An 18,117-nucleotide genomic window follows, 5' to 3' on the forward strand; every position below is an offset into this window, starting at 1 on the left:
TATTACTGACCAGGGGCTCTATAAGAAACTAAATTATTCCTGACCAGGAGCTCTATAAGAAACTAAACTATTACTGACCAGGGGCTCTATAAGAAACTAAACTATTACTGACCAGGAGCTCTATAAGAAACTAAACTATTACTGACCAGGAGCTCTATAAGAAACTAAACTATTACTGACCAGGAGCTCTATAAGAAACTAAACTATTACTGACCAGGAGCTCTATACGAAACTAAACTATTCCTGACCAGGAGCTCTATAAGAAACTAAACTATTACTGACCAGGAGCTCTATAAGAAACTCAACTATTACTGACCAGGAGCTCTATACGAAACTAAACTATTACTAACCAGGAGCTCTATAAGACACTAAACTATTACTGACCAGGAGCTCTATACGAAACTAAACTATTACTGACCAGGAGCTCTATAAGAAACTAAACTATTACTGACCAGGAGCTCTATAAGAAACTAAACTATTACTGACCAGGAGCTCTATAAGAAACTAAACTATTACTGACCAGGGGCTCTATAAGAAACTAAACTATTACTGACCAGGAGCTCTATAAGAAACTAAACTATTACTGACCAGGAGCTCTATAAGAAACTAAACTATTACTGACCAGGAGCTCTATAAGAAACTAAACTATTACTGACCAGGAGCTCTATAAGAAACTAAACTATTACTGACCAGGAGCTCTATAAGACACTAAACTATTACTGACCAGGAGCTCTATAAGAAACTAAACTATTACTGACCAGGAGCTCTATAAGAAACTAAACTATTACTGACCAGGAGCTCTATAAGAAACTAAACTATTACTGACCAGGAGCTCTATAAGAAACTTCAGGCTCTCAAATGTAAAAAAACATGCGGACCTGATGGCATCCTAAATTAGATGCTCAAACTCACTAGTGCAAAATTTGAATTGGCTATAATAAAACTGTTTAATTTGATCCTGAATGTAGGTTATTTCCCTGAAATCTGGAATCAAGGACTCATAACCCCAATCTTTAAAAACGGAGACAAATTTGACCAACAATTACAGAGGCATGTGTGAACAGTAACCTGGGGAAGGTTTTCTGTAGTATTATAAATGTAAGAGTTCTAAACTTCCTTAATAAGCACAATGTCTTGAGTAAAAGCCTAATTGGATTTATACCAAAACATCGCACAACTAATCATATTTACACCCTACACACCCTGATAGATAAACATGTCCACCAAAATAATACCATATAATGCCTTCGTCGGGGTTGCAATCTGAGCCCTACACTCTTCAATTTTACATCAACGAATTGGCCACTATTCTCGAAAAATCCTCAGCCCCTGGTGTTAGTCTCCACAATTCAGAAGTTAAATGCCTACTCTTTGCAGATGACATGTGCCTACTGTCACCCACAGCACATGGCCTACAGCAGAGCCTGGACCTGCTAGAGCAGTACTGCCAGACCTGGGCCCTGGCAGTAAACCCCAAAAAGACTAAAATAATGATTTTCCAGAGAAGATCCAGATCTCAGGGAATAAGACCAAAGTCTAATTGGTACAAAATATATAGAGTACTGCACACACTACAATTACTTAGGTTTAAAAATAAGCTCAACTGGACACCTTAATGAGGCAGTGAGAGAGAAAGCACGCAGGGCATTCTATGCCATTAAAAAGCTAATTCAAATTGAAATACCTATTCAAATTTGGCTAAAACTAATTGAATATGTCATTGAACCAATTGCACTTTATGGCAGCGAGGTATGGGGTCCACTTGACAAGATTTCATCACATGGGACAAACACCCCATTGAAACCCTGCATGCAGAGTTCTGTAAGATTATCCTACATGTCCAGAGGAAAACTACAAACAATGGATGCAGGGCAGAATTAGGCCAATATCCACTAATAATAAAAACTCAAAAAAGAGCAATTAAGTTTTGGAAACATCTAAAATACAGTGACCCCCTCTCATATCACTACCAAGCCCTGCAATGCCAAGAGCTGAGCAAAGAAAAGAGTCCCCTCATCTAGCTGGTCCTGGGGCTGAGTTCACAAACCTGTTCTACTAACACACTGAAGCCTCAGGACCAGAAAATCCAATCAATCAGGATAAACCAAAGTACAACACAGTCAAAACTACATTGCTTATTGGGAAACACAAGCACAAAGCAAAATGCAGTGCTATCTGACCCTAAATCGACAGTACACCGTGGCTATTTGACCACGGTTACTGATCAAAACCTTAGAAAAACCTTGACAAAGTAGTGAGCACAGCCTTGCCATTGAGAAGGGTAGACACAAGAAAACCTGGCTCCCTGTAGAGGAAAGGCTGTGCAACCGCTGCACAACAGCAGAACCTGAGACGGAGCTGTATTTCCTATAAAACAATTAGAGAGTGTCATTTCCCCAAATTTGAAACCCTTGTTCAAGGTTTCAAAGACCTCTATGATGAGAGTAGGCTACCCGTCCTGTTGGGGGTGGACGCAGAGAGCTGTGGGTTGGCAGCGCACTACATTGCTGCCTGCCATAAGTTGAGTGATGTGATAAGCACATGTCCTCTACTGTATGCTTATTGTTGTGGTTATTTTGACACTTGGTTATTGTTGTTACTGTTGTCCCATTGACAATTTTGATTCTCATTTTTATATTGTAAATATCCAAAATAAGCTTTGGCAATATGTACATTGTTACGTCATGCCAATAAAGCAAATTGAAATTGAATTGAGAGAAAGAGAAAGAGAAAGAGAAAGAGAAAGAGAAAGAGAAAGAGAAAGAGAAAGAGAAAGAGAAAGAGAGAAAGAGAGAGAGAGAGAGAGAGAGAGAGAGAGAGAGAGAGAGAGAGAGAGAGAGAGAGAGAGAGAGAGAGAGAGAGAGAGAGAGAGAGAGAGAGAGAGAGAGAGAGAGAGAGAGAGAGAGAGAGAGAGAGAGAGAGAGAGAGAGAGAGAGAGAAAGAGAGAGAGAGAGAAAGAGCTTGGGAATTTATTATAAGCGAGAGAAAGAAAGCCCCAGGGGACCCATCGCTCAAGCCGTGGCATTTCTGTTTTACAGAGAGAGAGACACTAAAGGAATTCTTTATTTAGTGTCTGAACATTCTTTAGCAGTCACTTCCTCTAAACAATAAAAAGGAAACATTTCTAAATGTAATGCAGCGAAAACAGCAAACTAACGATATCCAAATAGGATTTTAGTAACCACATGGTCGACCTGTTACAATACATCAATCATGAAGTATTTGACAAATATCCACTTTGTAATAACAAATTTGTTGAACGTGTGCCAATCCAGGGTCTTTCTTCTATCCCCTACAGCCTGCGTTCCATTGACCTCTTTACCGCATCTATGCATTCGCCAAATTAGACAGAGAGAAAAAAAAAGGCAGAAAATGTTTGGCCGAGCACGAACACAGAGCGGAAATTTAACAGTAACTCAACAACGCTGCCACTAAAATGGGCAGTCTAGTCATGTTGGATGAACCACACACCCAATCACTCTGTCCAGCCACTCAGGCCTTGCCCTAAAAATCCCTTCCCCCCCTCTTCCCGTACTCAAACAACCTCATCCTTAGTGTGACGCTCGCTTAAGTCGCAGAAGTAAACAAGACGTACAAAAACAGCCGATGAGAATGACGAGGGGAGATAAGAGAGAGGGAGAGGGAGATAAAGAGGGACGCAGGGGGACAGAGAAAGAGAGAGAGACAGAGAAAGAGAGAGAGAGAGAGACAGAGATACAGAGAGACAGAGATACAGAGAGACAGAGATACAGAGACAGAGGAAAAGGATATACAGTACATGTATATATACACATAAACTACATGACCAAAAGTATGTGGACAACTGCTGGTCGAACATCTCATTCCAAAATCATGGGCTTTAATATGGAGTTGGTCCCACTTTGCTGCTATAACAGCCTCCACTCTTCTGGGAAGGATTTTCACTAGATGTTGGAACATTGCTGCTGGAACTTGCTTCCATTCAGCCACAAGAGCATTAGTGAGGTCGGGCACTGATGTTGGGCGATTAGGCCTGGTTCGCAATCGGCGTTCCAATTAATCTCAAAGGTGTTCGATGGGGTTGAGGTCAGGGCTCTGTGCAGGCCAGTCAAGTTCTTCCACACCGATCTCGACAAACCATTTCTGTATGAACCTCACTTTGTGCACGCGGGCATTGTCATGTTGGAACAGGAAAGGGCCTTACCCAAACTGTTGCCACAAAGTTGGAAGCACAGAATGGTCTAGAATGTCTTTGTATGCTGAAGCTTTAAGATTTCCCTTCAAGGGGCCTGAACCATGAAAAACAGACCATTATTCCTCTTCTACCAAACATTTCAGTTGGCACTATGCATCGGGGCAGGTAGCGTTCTGCTGGCATCCACAAAGTCTAGATTTGTCTGTCGGACTGCCAGATGGTGAAGCATGATTTATCACTCCAGACAAAGCGTTTCCACTGCTCCAGAGTCCAATGGCGGCGAGGTTTACACCACTCTAGCCGATGCTAGGCATTGCCATGGTGATCTTAGGCTTGTGTTCGTCTGCTCGGCCTTGGAAACCCAATTCATGAAGTTCCTGACAAACAGTTATTGCGCTGACGTTGCTTCCAGAGGCAGTTTAGAACTCGGTAGGGAGTGTTGCAACCGAGGACAAACTATTTTTACACGCTACGCGATTCAGCACTCGGCGGTCCATTTCTGTGAGCTTGTGTGGCCTACAATTTCGCAGCTGAGCTTTTTTAGACATTTCCACTTCATAATAACAGCACTTTGACACAGTTAACCGGGGCAGTTCTAGCAGGGCAGAAATTTTACAAACTGACTTGTTGGAAAGGTGGCATCCTATGAATATGCCACGATGAAAGTCACTGAGCTCTTCAGTAAGGCCATTCTACTACCAAAGTTTGTCTATGGAGATTGCATGGCCATGACACACCTATCAGTAACGGGTGTGTCTGAAATAGCCCAATCCATTCATTTGACGGGGTGTCCACATACTTTTGTATATATAGTTTATATACAGTGCATTCGTAAAGTATCCCTTCACTTTTTACACATTTTGTTACGTTATAGCCTTATTCGAAAATGGTATTTATTTTGATTAAATCCTCATTAATCTACACACAATACCCCAGGTTTTTACAATTGCTATGAGACTTGAAATTGAGCTCAGGTGAAATTGTTTCCATTGATCATCCTTGAGATGTTTCTGCAACTTGATTGGAGGCCACCTGTGGTAAATTCAGTTGATTGGACATTATTTTTAAATGTACAAACCTGTCTATATAAGGCCCCACAGTTGACAGTGCATATCAGAGAAAAAAAACAAGTCATGAGGTCGAAGGAAATGTCCGTAGAGCTCCGAGACAGGATTGTGTCGAGGCACAGATCCGGGGAAGGGTAGCAAAAACTTTATGCAGCATTAAAGGTCCCCAAGAACACAGTGGCCTCCATAATTCTTAAATGGAAGAAGTTTTGAACCACCAGACTCTTCCTAGAGCTGGCCGCCCAGCCAAACTGAGCAATAGGTTGGAGAAGGGCCTTGGTCAGGAAGGTGACCAGGAACCCGATGGTCACTCTGACAGAGCTCCAGAGTTACTCTGTGGACATGGGAGAACCTTCCAGAAGAACAACCATCTCTGCAGCACTCCACCAATCAGGCCTTTATGGTAGAGTCGCCAGACAGAAGCCACTCCTCAGTAAAAGGCACATGACAGCCCGCTTGGAGTTTGCCAAAAGGCACCTAAAGACTCTCAGACCATGAGAAACAAGATCTGATGAACCCAAAATTGAACTCTTGGCCTGATTGCCAAGCGTCACGTCAGGAGGAAACCTGGCACCATCCCTACGGTGACGCATGGTGGTGGCAGCATCATGCTGTGGGAATGTTTTTCAGCAGCAGGGACTGGGACACTCGTCAGGATCAAGGGAAATATGAACGGAGCAAAGTACAGAGAGATCCTTGATGAAAACCTGCTCCAGAGCGCTCAGGACCTCAGACTGGGGCGAAGATTCACCTTCAACAGGACAACGACCCTAAGCACACAGCCAAGACAACACAGGAGTGGCTTTGAGACAAGTCTCTGATTGTCCTTGAGTGGCTCAGCCAGAGCCCAGACATCTCTGGCGAGACCTGAAAATAGCTGTGCAGCAACGCTCCCCATCCAACCTGACAGAGCTTGAGAGGATCTGCAGAGAAGAATGGGAGAAACTCCCCAAATACAGGTGTGCCAAGCTTGTAGCGTCATACCCAAAGAGACTCAATGCTGTAATCGGTGCCAAAGATGCTTCAACAAAGTACTGAGTAAAGGGTCTGAATACTTACGTAAATGTAATATTTCAATTTAATATTCAATTAAATTTATAAAAACATGTTTTTGCTTTGTCATTATCGTGTATTGTGTTAAGATGTCTGAGAGTTAAAAAGATTAAATGAATTTTAGAATAAGTCTAACAAAATGTTTAAAGGTCAATGGGTCTGAATGCTTTCCGAAGATACAGTGAGCGCCTAAAGTTTTGGGACAGTGACACACTTTTTGTTGTTTTGGCTCTGTACTCCAGCACTTTGGATTTTACATTATACAATGACTATGAATTTAAAGTGCAGACTGTCCATTTTTATTTGAGGGTATTTTCATCCATCGAGTGAACCGTTTAGAATTTACAGCACTTTTTGTACATAGTCGCCCCATTTTAGGGGACCAAAAGTATTTGGACAAATTCACTTCTATGTGTATTAAAGTAGTACAAGTAGTTTTGACTTTTCAAATTTGTCAGATGCATTTGTGCATCTGTAACTTTCTCACTCATCATTATTCACGATTCATTCAGGACTATCCGTAATCATGGTTGCAGCCACATGAATGTAGAAGTGTTAAGAAAAATTCTATTGGGCACAAAATAATCTGAAACATAACTTCAACACACATATAAGTGAATTTGTCCTAATAGTTTTACTCTATTAAAAAGATGGACTGTTTACCAAAAGTGCTGTAATTTCTTAACGATTAAATTAAAAAGTCATTGTAATTGTATCATTTCAAATTCAAAGTGCTGGAGTACACAGTCAAAACAACAACACATGTGGCACTGGCACTGTCCCAGAGAGATAAAGAGACAGAGACAGAGACAGAGACAGAGACAGAGACAGAGACAGACAGAGAGACAGAGACAGAGACAGAGACAGAGACAGACAGAGAGAGAGATGGAAAGAGGAAGAAAGAGAGGGGAAGTGAGAGAGAGATGGAAAGAGGAAGAAAGAGAGAGGGGAAGAGAGAAAGGGGAAAAAGGGTGATGATGAACAGAGTGTTAAAAATAAAACAAAGGATTCACTCTTGCCTCAATACTTCCGCTCGACATAAAGCTCTGGGCATTCATGCCACGCAGCTGTTCTTTATATGACTGAGAAAAACATAATTCTGTGATTTTTTATACATCTGAAGATGTGCTATTAGAGACGAGGCACATTCATTGGGATGCATAGCAGGCTGTCGTCCGATAAGTCGCTGAAATAATTAGCTAGGCTCATGTTAAAAGACCAGGCGACGGCTGCAGAGCTATCTGTGCAGATGAATGGCTAAATGCTTAAGATGGGCAACTCATGAGGGGCCACAGTGGCTTGCGGGTATGCATCCCCACATCCATCCCCACATCTGTACCCACATCCATCCCCACATCCGTACCCACATCCGTACCCAGATCCGTCCCCACATCCGTACCCACATCCGTACCCACATCCATCCCCACATCCGTACCCAGATCCGTCCCCACATCCGTACCCACATCCGTACCCACATCCATCCCCACATCCGTACCCACATCCGTACCCACATCCATACCCACATCCATACCCACATCCATCCCCACATCCATCCCCACATCCATCCCCACATCCATCCCCACATCCATCCCCACATCTATACCCACATCTATACCCACATCTATACCCACATCCATCCCCACATCTATACCCACATCCGTACCCACATCCATCCCCACATCCATCCCCACATCCATCCCCAAATCCATCCCCACATCTATACCCACATCCATCCCCACATCCGTACCCCCATCCATACCCACATCTATACCCACACATGCAGTCAGTCGGCTCCAGCCTTTTGGGGCTCCTAAGTTACATTTTGCCATATGCTGGAGAGAAATGTTTACAGTTTTTAAGATTATATCTGTGTGAGAGTGACTGACAAAATCAATGGGGGCCCCCACAGTCGATAATTCAACCATGATTACTACACGTTTAGATAGCTGGCTAGACTAACTTACCAATCTAAAACCTGCTGATATGGGCTAATTGAGTGACTGCTGATATGGGCTAACTGAGTGACTGCTGATATGGGCTAATTGAGTGACTGCTGATATGGGCTAATTGAGTGACTACTGATATGGGCTAATTGAGTGACTGCTGATATGGGCTAATTGAGTGACTGCTGATATGGGCTAATTGAGTGACTGCTGATATGAGCTAATTGAGTGACTGCTGATATGAGCTAATTGAGTGACTGCTGATATGGGCTAACTGAGTGACTGCTGACATGGGCTAACTGAGTGACTGCTGACATGGGCTAACTGAGTGACTGCTGATATGGGCTAATTGAGTGACTGCTGATATGGGCTAACTGAGTGACAGCTGATATGGGCTAACTGAGTGACTGCTGATATGGGCTAATTGAGTGACTGCTGATATGGGCTAACTGAGTGACTGCTGATATGGGCTAACTGAGTGACTGCTGATATGGGCTAATTGAGTGACTGCTGACATGAGCTAATTGAGTGACTAAATTTGACTAAACTAAATTTTGAAATTTCACCTTGTGTATTCTAATATTCTAACTCTCAACAGTAAGTTGAGACCTCGACGGAGTTCCTAAAAAATATATATTATTATAAAAAAATATATATTATCTGCCGTATTTGTAAGAAAATGGCTATATAAGTACACACTAATTTGATTAAATTAATTGTTTGATTGATTAGCTAATTGACTAATCAATTGATTGATGAGAGGAAGCAACTGTTGTACAGATGAGAAGCCACACAGTCCGTTGACTGATTAATTGATTGGCTAATTGGTTAATGATTAACAAATTGACTGATTGATTGATGAGAAGAAGCCAGTGTCTGCAGACGAGAAATAAAGTCAGTTCCGTACCTTACTAGAGCTGTGGTGTAGAGTGTCATTGTACGTGACTCCAGTCTCCACATTCTTGATCTTCATGAAGCGATGGCATTTGGATGGGCTGCCATTCTGGAGAGCCTTGTTAGGGGATATCCTCCCCTGGGCTGAAGGCTAGAGGGAAGAAGCAGATGTTTAGGAGAATTCATACACTTTAGTCAGTAGACTAGCCGATAATGCTTCTACCAAGATGGCGGTCGAGCACCCCTGACAGTGGCGGTTGGATACAAGAACTTTAGGTAGAGAAGGGGGAAAGAATCAGAGAAAGAGATAGAGACAGTCACACAGAGCGATAGACAGTCGCAGAGAGACGGAGATAGAAACAGTCAGCCAGGATCCGCCAGAGCCGCCAGTCAGCCAGGATCCGCCAGAGCCGCCAGTCAGCCAGGATCCGCCAGAGCTGCCATGATCTGCCAGAGCTGACATTCAACCAGGATATGCCAGAGCTGCCATTCAGTCAGGATCTGCCAGAGCTGCCATTCTGCCAGGATCTGCCAGAGCTGCCATTCAACCAGGATATGCCAGAGCTGCCATTCAGCCAGGATCTGCCAGAGCTGCCATTCTGCCAGGATCTGCCAGAGCCGGCATTCAGCCAGGATCTGCCAGAGCCGCCATTCAGCCAGGATCTTCCAGAGCCGCCAGTCAGCCAGGATCTGCCAGAGCCGCCATTCAGCCAGGATCTGCCAGAGCCGCCATTCAGCCAGAAGCTGCCAGAGCCGTCAACCAGCCTGAGCCACCTCTCAGTCCTGAGCTACCTCTCAGTCCTGAGCTACCCCTCAGTCCTGAGCTACCCCTCAGTCCGGAGCTGCCCCTCAGTCCGGAGCTGCCCCTCAGTCCGGAGCTGCCCCTCAGTCCGGAGCTGCCCCTCAGTCCGGAGCTGCCCCTCAGTCCTCTGTCCAGGGGCCCTTTGTTAGGGTTACTAGCCCAAGGTCGGCGGCGAGGCTCGCCACTCAAAGGACGCTAAGGAGGTGGACAAAGACTATGATGGAGTGGGGTCCACGTCCAGCGCCAGAGCCGGCACCGCGGACAGATGCCCACCTAGACCCTCCCCTATAGGTTTAGGTTGTGCGGTCGGAGTCCGCACCTGTGGGGAAGGGGGGGGGGGGGGTACTGACTATAGTTATTTTGTGTTTTCCTTGTTTTAGTGTTGGTCAGGGTGTGAGCTGGGTGGGCATTCTATGTTGTGTGTCTAGTTTGTCTATTTCTATGTTTGGCCTGATATGGTTCTCAATCAGAGGCAGGTGTTAGTCATTGTCTTGTTGGGATTGGTGGGTGGTGGGTGGTTGTTTACTGTCTTTGTGTTTTCTGCACCAGTTAGGACTGTTTTGGTTTTGCCACGTTTATTGTTTTGTATTCTGTTCATGTTGCGTTACCTTATTAAAATAACCACGCTGCGTTTTGGTCCGCATCTCCTTCCCAGGAAGAAAGCCGTTACAGTGAGTGAGATATAGACAGTCACAGAGACAGAGATAGAGGCAGAGTAGCATTATTTAGTATTTGCACAACCTCCTACAGTACCATCTGAATGACAATTAGAGACAGCCCCCATCAGGTACAAAGGCAATCAGCATCTTGAAACACTATTATTGTTGCTAATTGTAAGCTATCTCAGTTTGTCTACTTTGGCTCATTTTAGACAGACCAATTATTTTCTTTGATTCACTAATTGATCTTTTGACCAATTAGATCAGCTATGAAAAATATCTGATGTGATTTGTCAAAAGACCAATTAGTGGAAATAAGATAAGAATTATTCTGCCTCTGTAAACGCAGCCTACGATGCGGTTATTGACTGATAATTGCTTGAATTAATGTCATTTAGCACCGGACTTCATTTAGCACCGGATTGTTGTATTGAATTGATTCTATTTTTTTAAGTACTCAGACCTCTCCATCAATCCCACACCTTGTAATAGCTCTTATCATCATCTCTCAATCACACAGCCATGCATTCTCCACGCAGTGAAGGTGCCTCAAACAATAGGCAGAATTGTATCGCTAGCTGACAGAATGGAAGTAAAAAAGTGTGAAACGTAAATCTATCTAATCTATTGATATTTTCAAGAACAGGAGGGTGAACCTGTTTTAATTGATTTGATTCCTCACAGCGAGAAGAGGAATTCTGTGTCCATAAGAAATGCTCACCCAGCCCGCCAGCCACCCAGTCAGCCAGCCACCCAGACAGTCAGCCAGCCCGCCAGCCACCCAGACAGCCAGCCAGCCAACCCCCCACCCAGCAAGCCTGCCAGCCACCCAACCAGGTAACCACCCACCCACCCAGCCAGCCACACAGCCTGCCATCCACACAGCCAGCCAGCCACCCAGCCATGCAGCCAGCCAGCCACACAACCAGCCAACAACACAGCCAAACACAGCCAGCCAGCCACGCAACCAGCCAGCCACCAACACAGCCACCCACCCACACAGCCACCCAGCCAGCCAGCCAGCCACCCAGCCAGCCAGCATACAAACAGTCAGCCAATACAGAAAGCCTATTATGCAGCTAGGCAACATCAAGAGAGCCTAATACAGCTATAGTCAAACAGCCAGAGGAATCAAGATGAGGAAAATGAATGCGTTAAAGTGTGAGTGGGAGGGAGAGAGAAAGAGAGAGGGAGAGAGAGAGAAAGAGAGCGAGAAAGAGAAAGAGAGCGAGAAAGAGAAAGAGAGAAAGAGAGAGAGAGAAAGCGAGAGAGAAAGAGAGAGAGAAAGAAAGAGAGAAAGAGAGAGAGAAAGAGAGAGAAAAGGAACAATAACTAGAGGTGAAGAGTAATGCAACAATATGAATGAATAAATGAATAAAGAGAATTTACTGGTCAAACTCTATGAATCTATTCAATAACATTATGCAGAAGCATGAAGGATCTAAGAGAACTCCTGGCACTGGGAGCTTGCTTCTGCCTTGAAGAAGAGCCCTACCTCCTGAACCAGCCTTGAAGGAGAGCCATACCTTCTGAACCTCCCGCAAAGTAGAGCCATATCTCCTGAACCTGCCTCGAAGGAGAGCCCTACCTCCTGAACCTGCCTTGAAAGAGAGCCCTACTTCCTGAACCTGCTTTGAAGGAGAGCCATACCTCCTGAACCTCCCTCAAAGGAGAGCCCTATCTCCTGAACCTGACTCGAAGGAGAGCCCTACCTCCTGAACCTGCCTCGAAGGAGATCCCTATCTCCTAACCCTGCCTCAAGGAGAGCCCTACCTCCTGAACCTCCCACGAAGGAGAGCCCTATCTCCTGAACCTGCCTCGAATGAGAGCCCTACCTCCTGAACCTCCCGCGAAGGAGAGCCCTATCTCCTGAACCTGCCTCGAAGGAGAGCCCTACCTCCTGAACCTGCCTCGAAGGAGATCCCTATCTCCTAACCCTGCCTCAAGGAGAGCCCTACCTCCTGAACCTGCCTCGAAGGAGATCCCTATCTCCTGAACCTGCCTGGAAGGAGAGCCCTACCTCCTGAACCTGCCTCGAAGGAGAGCCCAATCTACTGAACCTGCCTCGAAGGAGAGCCATACCTCCTGAACCTCCCGTGAAGGAGAGCCATATCTCCTGAACCTCCCGAAAAGGAGAGCCCTATCTCATGAACCTGCCTCGAAGGAGAGCCCTACCTCCTGAACCTGCCTCGAAGGAGAGCCCTACCTCTTGAACCTGCCTCGAAGGAGAGCCCAATCTACTGAACCTGCCTCGAAGGAGATCCCTATCTCCTGAACCTCCCTCAGAGAAGAGCCCTACCTCCTGAACCTGCCTTGAAGGACAGCCATACCTCCTGAACCTCCCGTGAAGGAGAGCCATATCTCCTGAACCTCACGCGAAGGAGAGCCCTATCTCCTGAACCTGCCTCGAAGGAGAGCCCTACCTCCTGAACCTGCCTCAAAGTGCCCTACCTCCTGAACCTGCCTTGAAGGAGAGCCATACCTCCTGAACCTCCAGCGAAGGAGAGCCACATCTCCTGAACCTGTCTCGAAGGAGAGCCCTACCTCCTGAAACTGCCTCGCAGGAGAGCCCTACCTCCTGAACATGCCTCGAAGGACATCCCTACCTCCTGATCCTGCCTCGAAGGGAGCCCTACCTCCTGAACCTGCCTCGGAAGAGAGCCCTACCTCCTGAACCTGCCTCAAAGGAGAGCCATACCTCCTGAACCTCCAGCGAAGGAGAGCCACATCTCCTGAACCTGCCTCGAATGAGACCCCTACTTCCTGATCCTGCCTCGAAGGAGAGCCCTACCTCCTGATCCTGCCTCGAAGGAGAGCCCTACCTCCTGAACCTGCTTTGAAGGAGAGCCCTATCTCCTGAACCTGCATCGGAGGAGATCCCTGTCTCCTAACCCTGCCTTGAAGGAGAGCCCTACCTCCTGAACCTGCCTCAAAGAAGAGCCTTACCTCCTGAACCTGCCTCGGAAGAGAGCCCTATCTCCTGAAACGGCCTCAAAGGAGAGCCATACCTCCTGAACCTGCCTCGAAGGAGAGCCCTACCTCCTGATCCTGCCTCGAAGGAGAGCCCTACCTCCTGAACCTGCCTCGGAAGAGAGCCCTACCTCCTCAACCTGCCTCGAAGGAGAGTGCGTCCTCCTGAATCTGCCTCAAAGGAGAGTCCTACCTCCTGAACCTGCCTTGAAGGAGATCCCTATCCCCTAGCCCTGCCTCGAAGGAGAGCCCTACCTCCTGAAACTGCCTCGAAGGAGAGCCCTACCTCCTGAACCTGCCTCGAAGGAGAGCCCTACCTCCTGATCCTGCCTCGAAGAGGAGCCCTACCTCCTGAACCTGCCTCGAAAGAGAGCCCTACCTCTTGAACCTGCCTCGAAGGAGAGTCCTACCTCCTTAACCTGTCTCGAAGGAGATCCCTACCTCCTCAACCTGCCTTGAAGGAGAGCGCTACCTCCTGAACCTGCCTCGAAGGAGATCCCTACCTCCTGAACCTGTTGGCAGTGTTGTGACAGAACATTTAAAACCCAGAGAATAACAATAAAAAATGTTGACCATTTACAGCAAACTGTACCACACCTACTGACTATTTTTTATTGAACCTTTATTTAACTAGTCAAGTCAGTTAAGAACAAATTCTTAATTACAATAATGGCCAACACTGGGCCAATTGTGTGCCGCACTTGGGGACTCCCAATCAAGGCCAGATGTGATGCAGCCTGGATTCAAACCAGGTAATGCCGTGACCCCTCTTGCACTGAGATGCAGTGTCTTAGACTGCTGCGCCACTCGAGATTATACAGTAGATGGTTTGGATCTATTCAATAACATTAACATCTCCTCTATTGTCATCAACACCTCTCTGTCTTAATGAAATAAGAATTTAAACTCTACAACTCCTTATTTGGCAGTTCTGTAGCCTCCTGTCTCTCCTCATCCCACTTGGGATGGAGAATGATGTATTGCAGAAGTCCCCAACAGGTGGACGCCCTGCTTCCGCATTCAATTATCAAGGAAATATGAATAAATGGCTGGAGGAATCAAAAGTAATTTGGTAGAATAATAATACATTTGTCTCATAGACTTTTTACACATACACCCACCTCTGGGCTCTCCTATGAGTCAGACTCTGGAGTCAGGGCAAACACATACACCCACCTCTGGGCTCTCCTATGAGTCAGACTCCGGAGTCAGGGCAAACACATACACCAACCTCTGGGCTCTCCTATGAGTCAGACTCCGGAGTCAGGGCAAACACATACACCCACCTCTGGGCTCTCCCATGAGTCAGACTCTGGAGTCAGGGCAAACTCATACACCAACCTTTGGGCTCTCCTATGAGTCAGACTCCGGAGTCAGGGCAAACTCATACACCCACCTCTGGGCTCTCCTATGAGTCAGACTCTGGAGTCAGGGCAAACTCATACACCCACCTCTGGGCTCTCCTATGAGTCAGACTCTGGAGTCAGGGCAAACACATACACCCACCTCTGGGCTCTCCTATGAGTCAGACTCCGGAGTCAGGGCAAACACATACACCAACCTCTGGGCTCTCCTATGAGTCAGACTCCGGAGTCAGGGCAAACACATACACCCACCTCTGGGCTCTCCCATGAGTCAGACTCTGGAGTCAGGGCAAACTCATACACCAACCTCTGGGCTCTCCTATGAGTCAGACTCCGGAGTCAGGGCAAACTCATACACCAACCTCTGGGCTCTCCTATGAGTCAGACTCTGGAGTCAGGGCAAACACATACACCCACCTCTGGGCTCTCCTATGAGTCAGACTCCGGAGTCAGGGCAAACTCATACACCCACCTCTGGGCTCTCCTATGAGTCAGACTCTGGAGTCAGGGCAAACACATACACCCACCTCTGGGCTCTCCTATGAGTCAGACTCCGGAGTCAGGGCAAACTCATACACCCACCTCTGGGCTCTCCTATGAGTCAGACTCCGGAGTCAGGGCAAACTCATACACCAACCTCTGGGCTCTCCTATGAGTCAGACTCTGGAGTCAGGGCAAACACATACACCCACCTCTGGGCTCTCCTATGAGTCAGACTCCGGAGTCAGGGCAAACACATACACCAACCTCTGGGCTCTCCTATGAGTCAGACTCCGGAGTCAGGGCAAACTCATACACCAACCTCTGGGCTCTCCTATGAGTCAGACTCCGGAGTCAGGGCAAACTCATACACCAACCTCTGGGCTCTCCTATGAGTCAGACTCCGGAGTCAGGGCAAACACATACACCAACCTCTGGGCTCTCCTATGAGTCAGACTCCGGAGTCAGGGCAAACTCATACACCAACCTCTGGGCTCTCCTATGAGTCAGACTCCGGAGTCAGGGCAAACTCATACACCAACCTCTGGGCTCTCCTATGAGTCAGACTCCGGAGTCAGGGCAAACACATACACCAACCTCTGGGCTCTCCTATGAGTCAGACTCTGGAGTCAGGGCAAACACATACACCAACCTCTGGGCTCTCCTATGAGTCAGACTCCGGAGTCAGGGCAAACACATACACCAACCTCTGGGCTCTCCTATGAGTCAGACTCTGGAGTCAGGGCAAACTCATACACCAACCTCTGGGCTCTCCTATGAGTCAGACTCTGGAGTCAGGGCAAACTCATACACCAACCTCTGGGCTCTCCTATGAGTCAGACTCCGGAGTCAGGGCAAACTCATACACCAACCTCTGGGCTCTCCTATGAGTCAGACTCCGGAGTCAGGGCAAACACATACACCAACCTCTGGGCTCTCCTATGAGTCAGACTCCGGAGTCAGGGCAAACTCATACACCAACCTCTGGGCTCTCCTATGAGTCAGACTCCGGAGTCAGGGCAAACTCATACACCAACCTCTGGGCTCTCCTATGAGTCAGACTCTGGAGTCAGGGCAAACACATACACCAACCTCTGGGCTCTCCTATGAGTCAGACTCCGGAGTCAGGGTAAACACATACACCAACCTCTGGGCTCTCCTATGAGTCAGACTCCGGAGTCAGGGCAAACACATACACCAACCTCTGGGCTCTCCTATGAGTCAGACTCCGGAGTCAGGGCAAACTCATACACCAACCTCTGGGCTCTCCTGTGAGTCAGACTCTGGAGTCAGGGCAAACACATACACCAACCTCTGGGCTCTCCTATGAGTCAGACTCCGGAGTCAGGGCAAACTCATACACCAACCTCTGGGCTCTCCTATGAGTCAGACTCCGGAGTCAGGGCAAACTCATACACCAACCTCTGGGCTCTCCTATGAGTCAGACTCCGGAGTCAGGGCAAACTCATACACCAACCTCTGGGCTCTCCTGTGAGTCAGACTCTGGAGTCAGGGCAAACACATACACCAACCTCTGGGCTCTCCTATGAGTCAGACTCCGGAGTCAGGGCAAACTCATACACCAACCTCTGGGCTCTCCTATGAGTCAGACTCCGGAGTCAGGGCAAACTCATACACCAACCTCTGGGCTCTCCTATGAGTCAGACTCTGGAGTCAGGGCAAACACATACACCAACCTCTGGGCTCTCCTATGAGTCAGACTCCGGAGTCAGGGCAAACTCATACACCAACCTCTGGGCTCTCCTATGAGTCAGACTCCGGAGTCAGGGCAAACACATACACCAACCTCTGGGCTCTCCTGTGAGTCAGACTCTGGAGTCAGGGCAAACTCATACACCCACCTTTGGGCTCTCCTATGAGTCAGACTCTGGAGTCAGGGCAAACTCATACACCCACCTCTGGGCTCTCCTATGAGTCAGACTCTGGAGTCAGGGCAAACTCATACACCCACCTCTGGGCTCTCCTATGAGTCAGACTCTGGAGTCAGGGCAAACTCATACACCCACCTCTGGGCCTTCCCGGAAACACAGCTTTGTATTTACCTACAATGGCGCCAGTATGGCCCTACACACATACACACACTATGCCCACGTTATACACATTACCCCCATCCCCACTGCACACACACACATTCCAGCAGACCTCAAAGGCCTTAAAGATTTGGAGAGGGCCACATTAGAGGAGAAACATTTATCATCTCCCTCTGCGACCACAGCTGCCCTCATTCATTAGGGTCTCTTGGATGGTTTCTCTCCATCCGGCCTCATTCACTAAGAAAGAATTCACTCAGCCCAGCCCATCCTAACCCAGCCCATCCTAACTCAGCCCAGCCCATCCTAACTCAGCCCTGCCCAGCCCATCCTATCCCAGCCCATCCTAACCCAGCCCAGCCCATTCTAACCCAGCCCATCCTAACCCAGCCCATCCTATCCTAGCCTATCCTAATTTAGCCCCGCCCATCCTATCCCAGCCTATCCTAATTTAGCCCCGCCCATCCTAACACAGCCCATCCTAATACAGCCCAGCCCATCATAACACAGCCCAGTCCATCCTAACCCAGTCCATCCTAACCCAAAAGTTGGAAGGATCTAATTCCCAGGTGATGAGTTCCTGAGCGGGGAGCCTTGTTCTTGTTCTCAAGATGCACATGGATGCGCATCACAGTCACAGGAATCTCTAAGAGTTCCAAG

At 47.3% G+C, this 18,117-nt stretch overlaps 1 protein-coding gene across 4 annotated transcripts in view; it reads right to left on the minus strand.

Moving 5' to 3' along the window:
- LOC110535113 (nitric oxide synthase 1) overlaps positions 1–18,117 on the minus strand; it is a 94,875-nt gene that overhangs the window by 70,396 nt on the left and 6,362 nt on the right. For all 4 annotated transcript variants that reach the window (XM_090191137.1, XM_090191136.1, XM_090191141.1 and 1 more), the window contains exon 4: positions 9,145–9,282. In XM_090191137.1, the coding sequence (XP_090047263.1) occupies positions 9,145–9,282 (138 nt within the window). The remainder of the gene's footprint in view (positions 1–9,144; positions 9,283–18,117) is intronic.

The sequence above is a fragment of the Oncorhynchus mykiss genome, chromosome 11, assembly GCF_057628025.1.
Source record: "Oncorhynchus mykiss isolate SJ-2025 chromosome 11, ASM5762802v1, whole genome shotgun sequence".
NCBI lineage: Eukaryota > Metazoa > Chordata > Actinopteri > Salmoniformes > Salmonidae > Oncorhynchus > Oncorhynchus mykiss.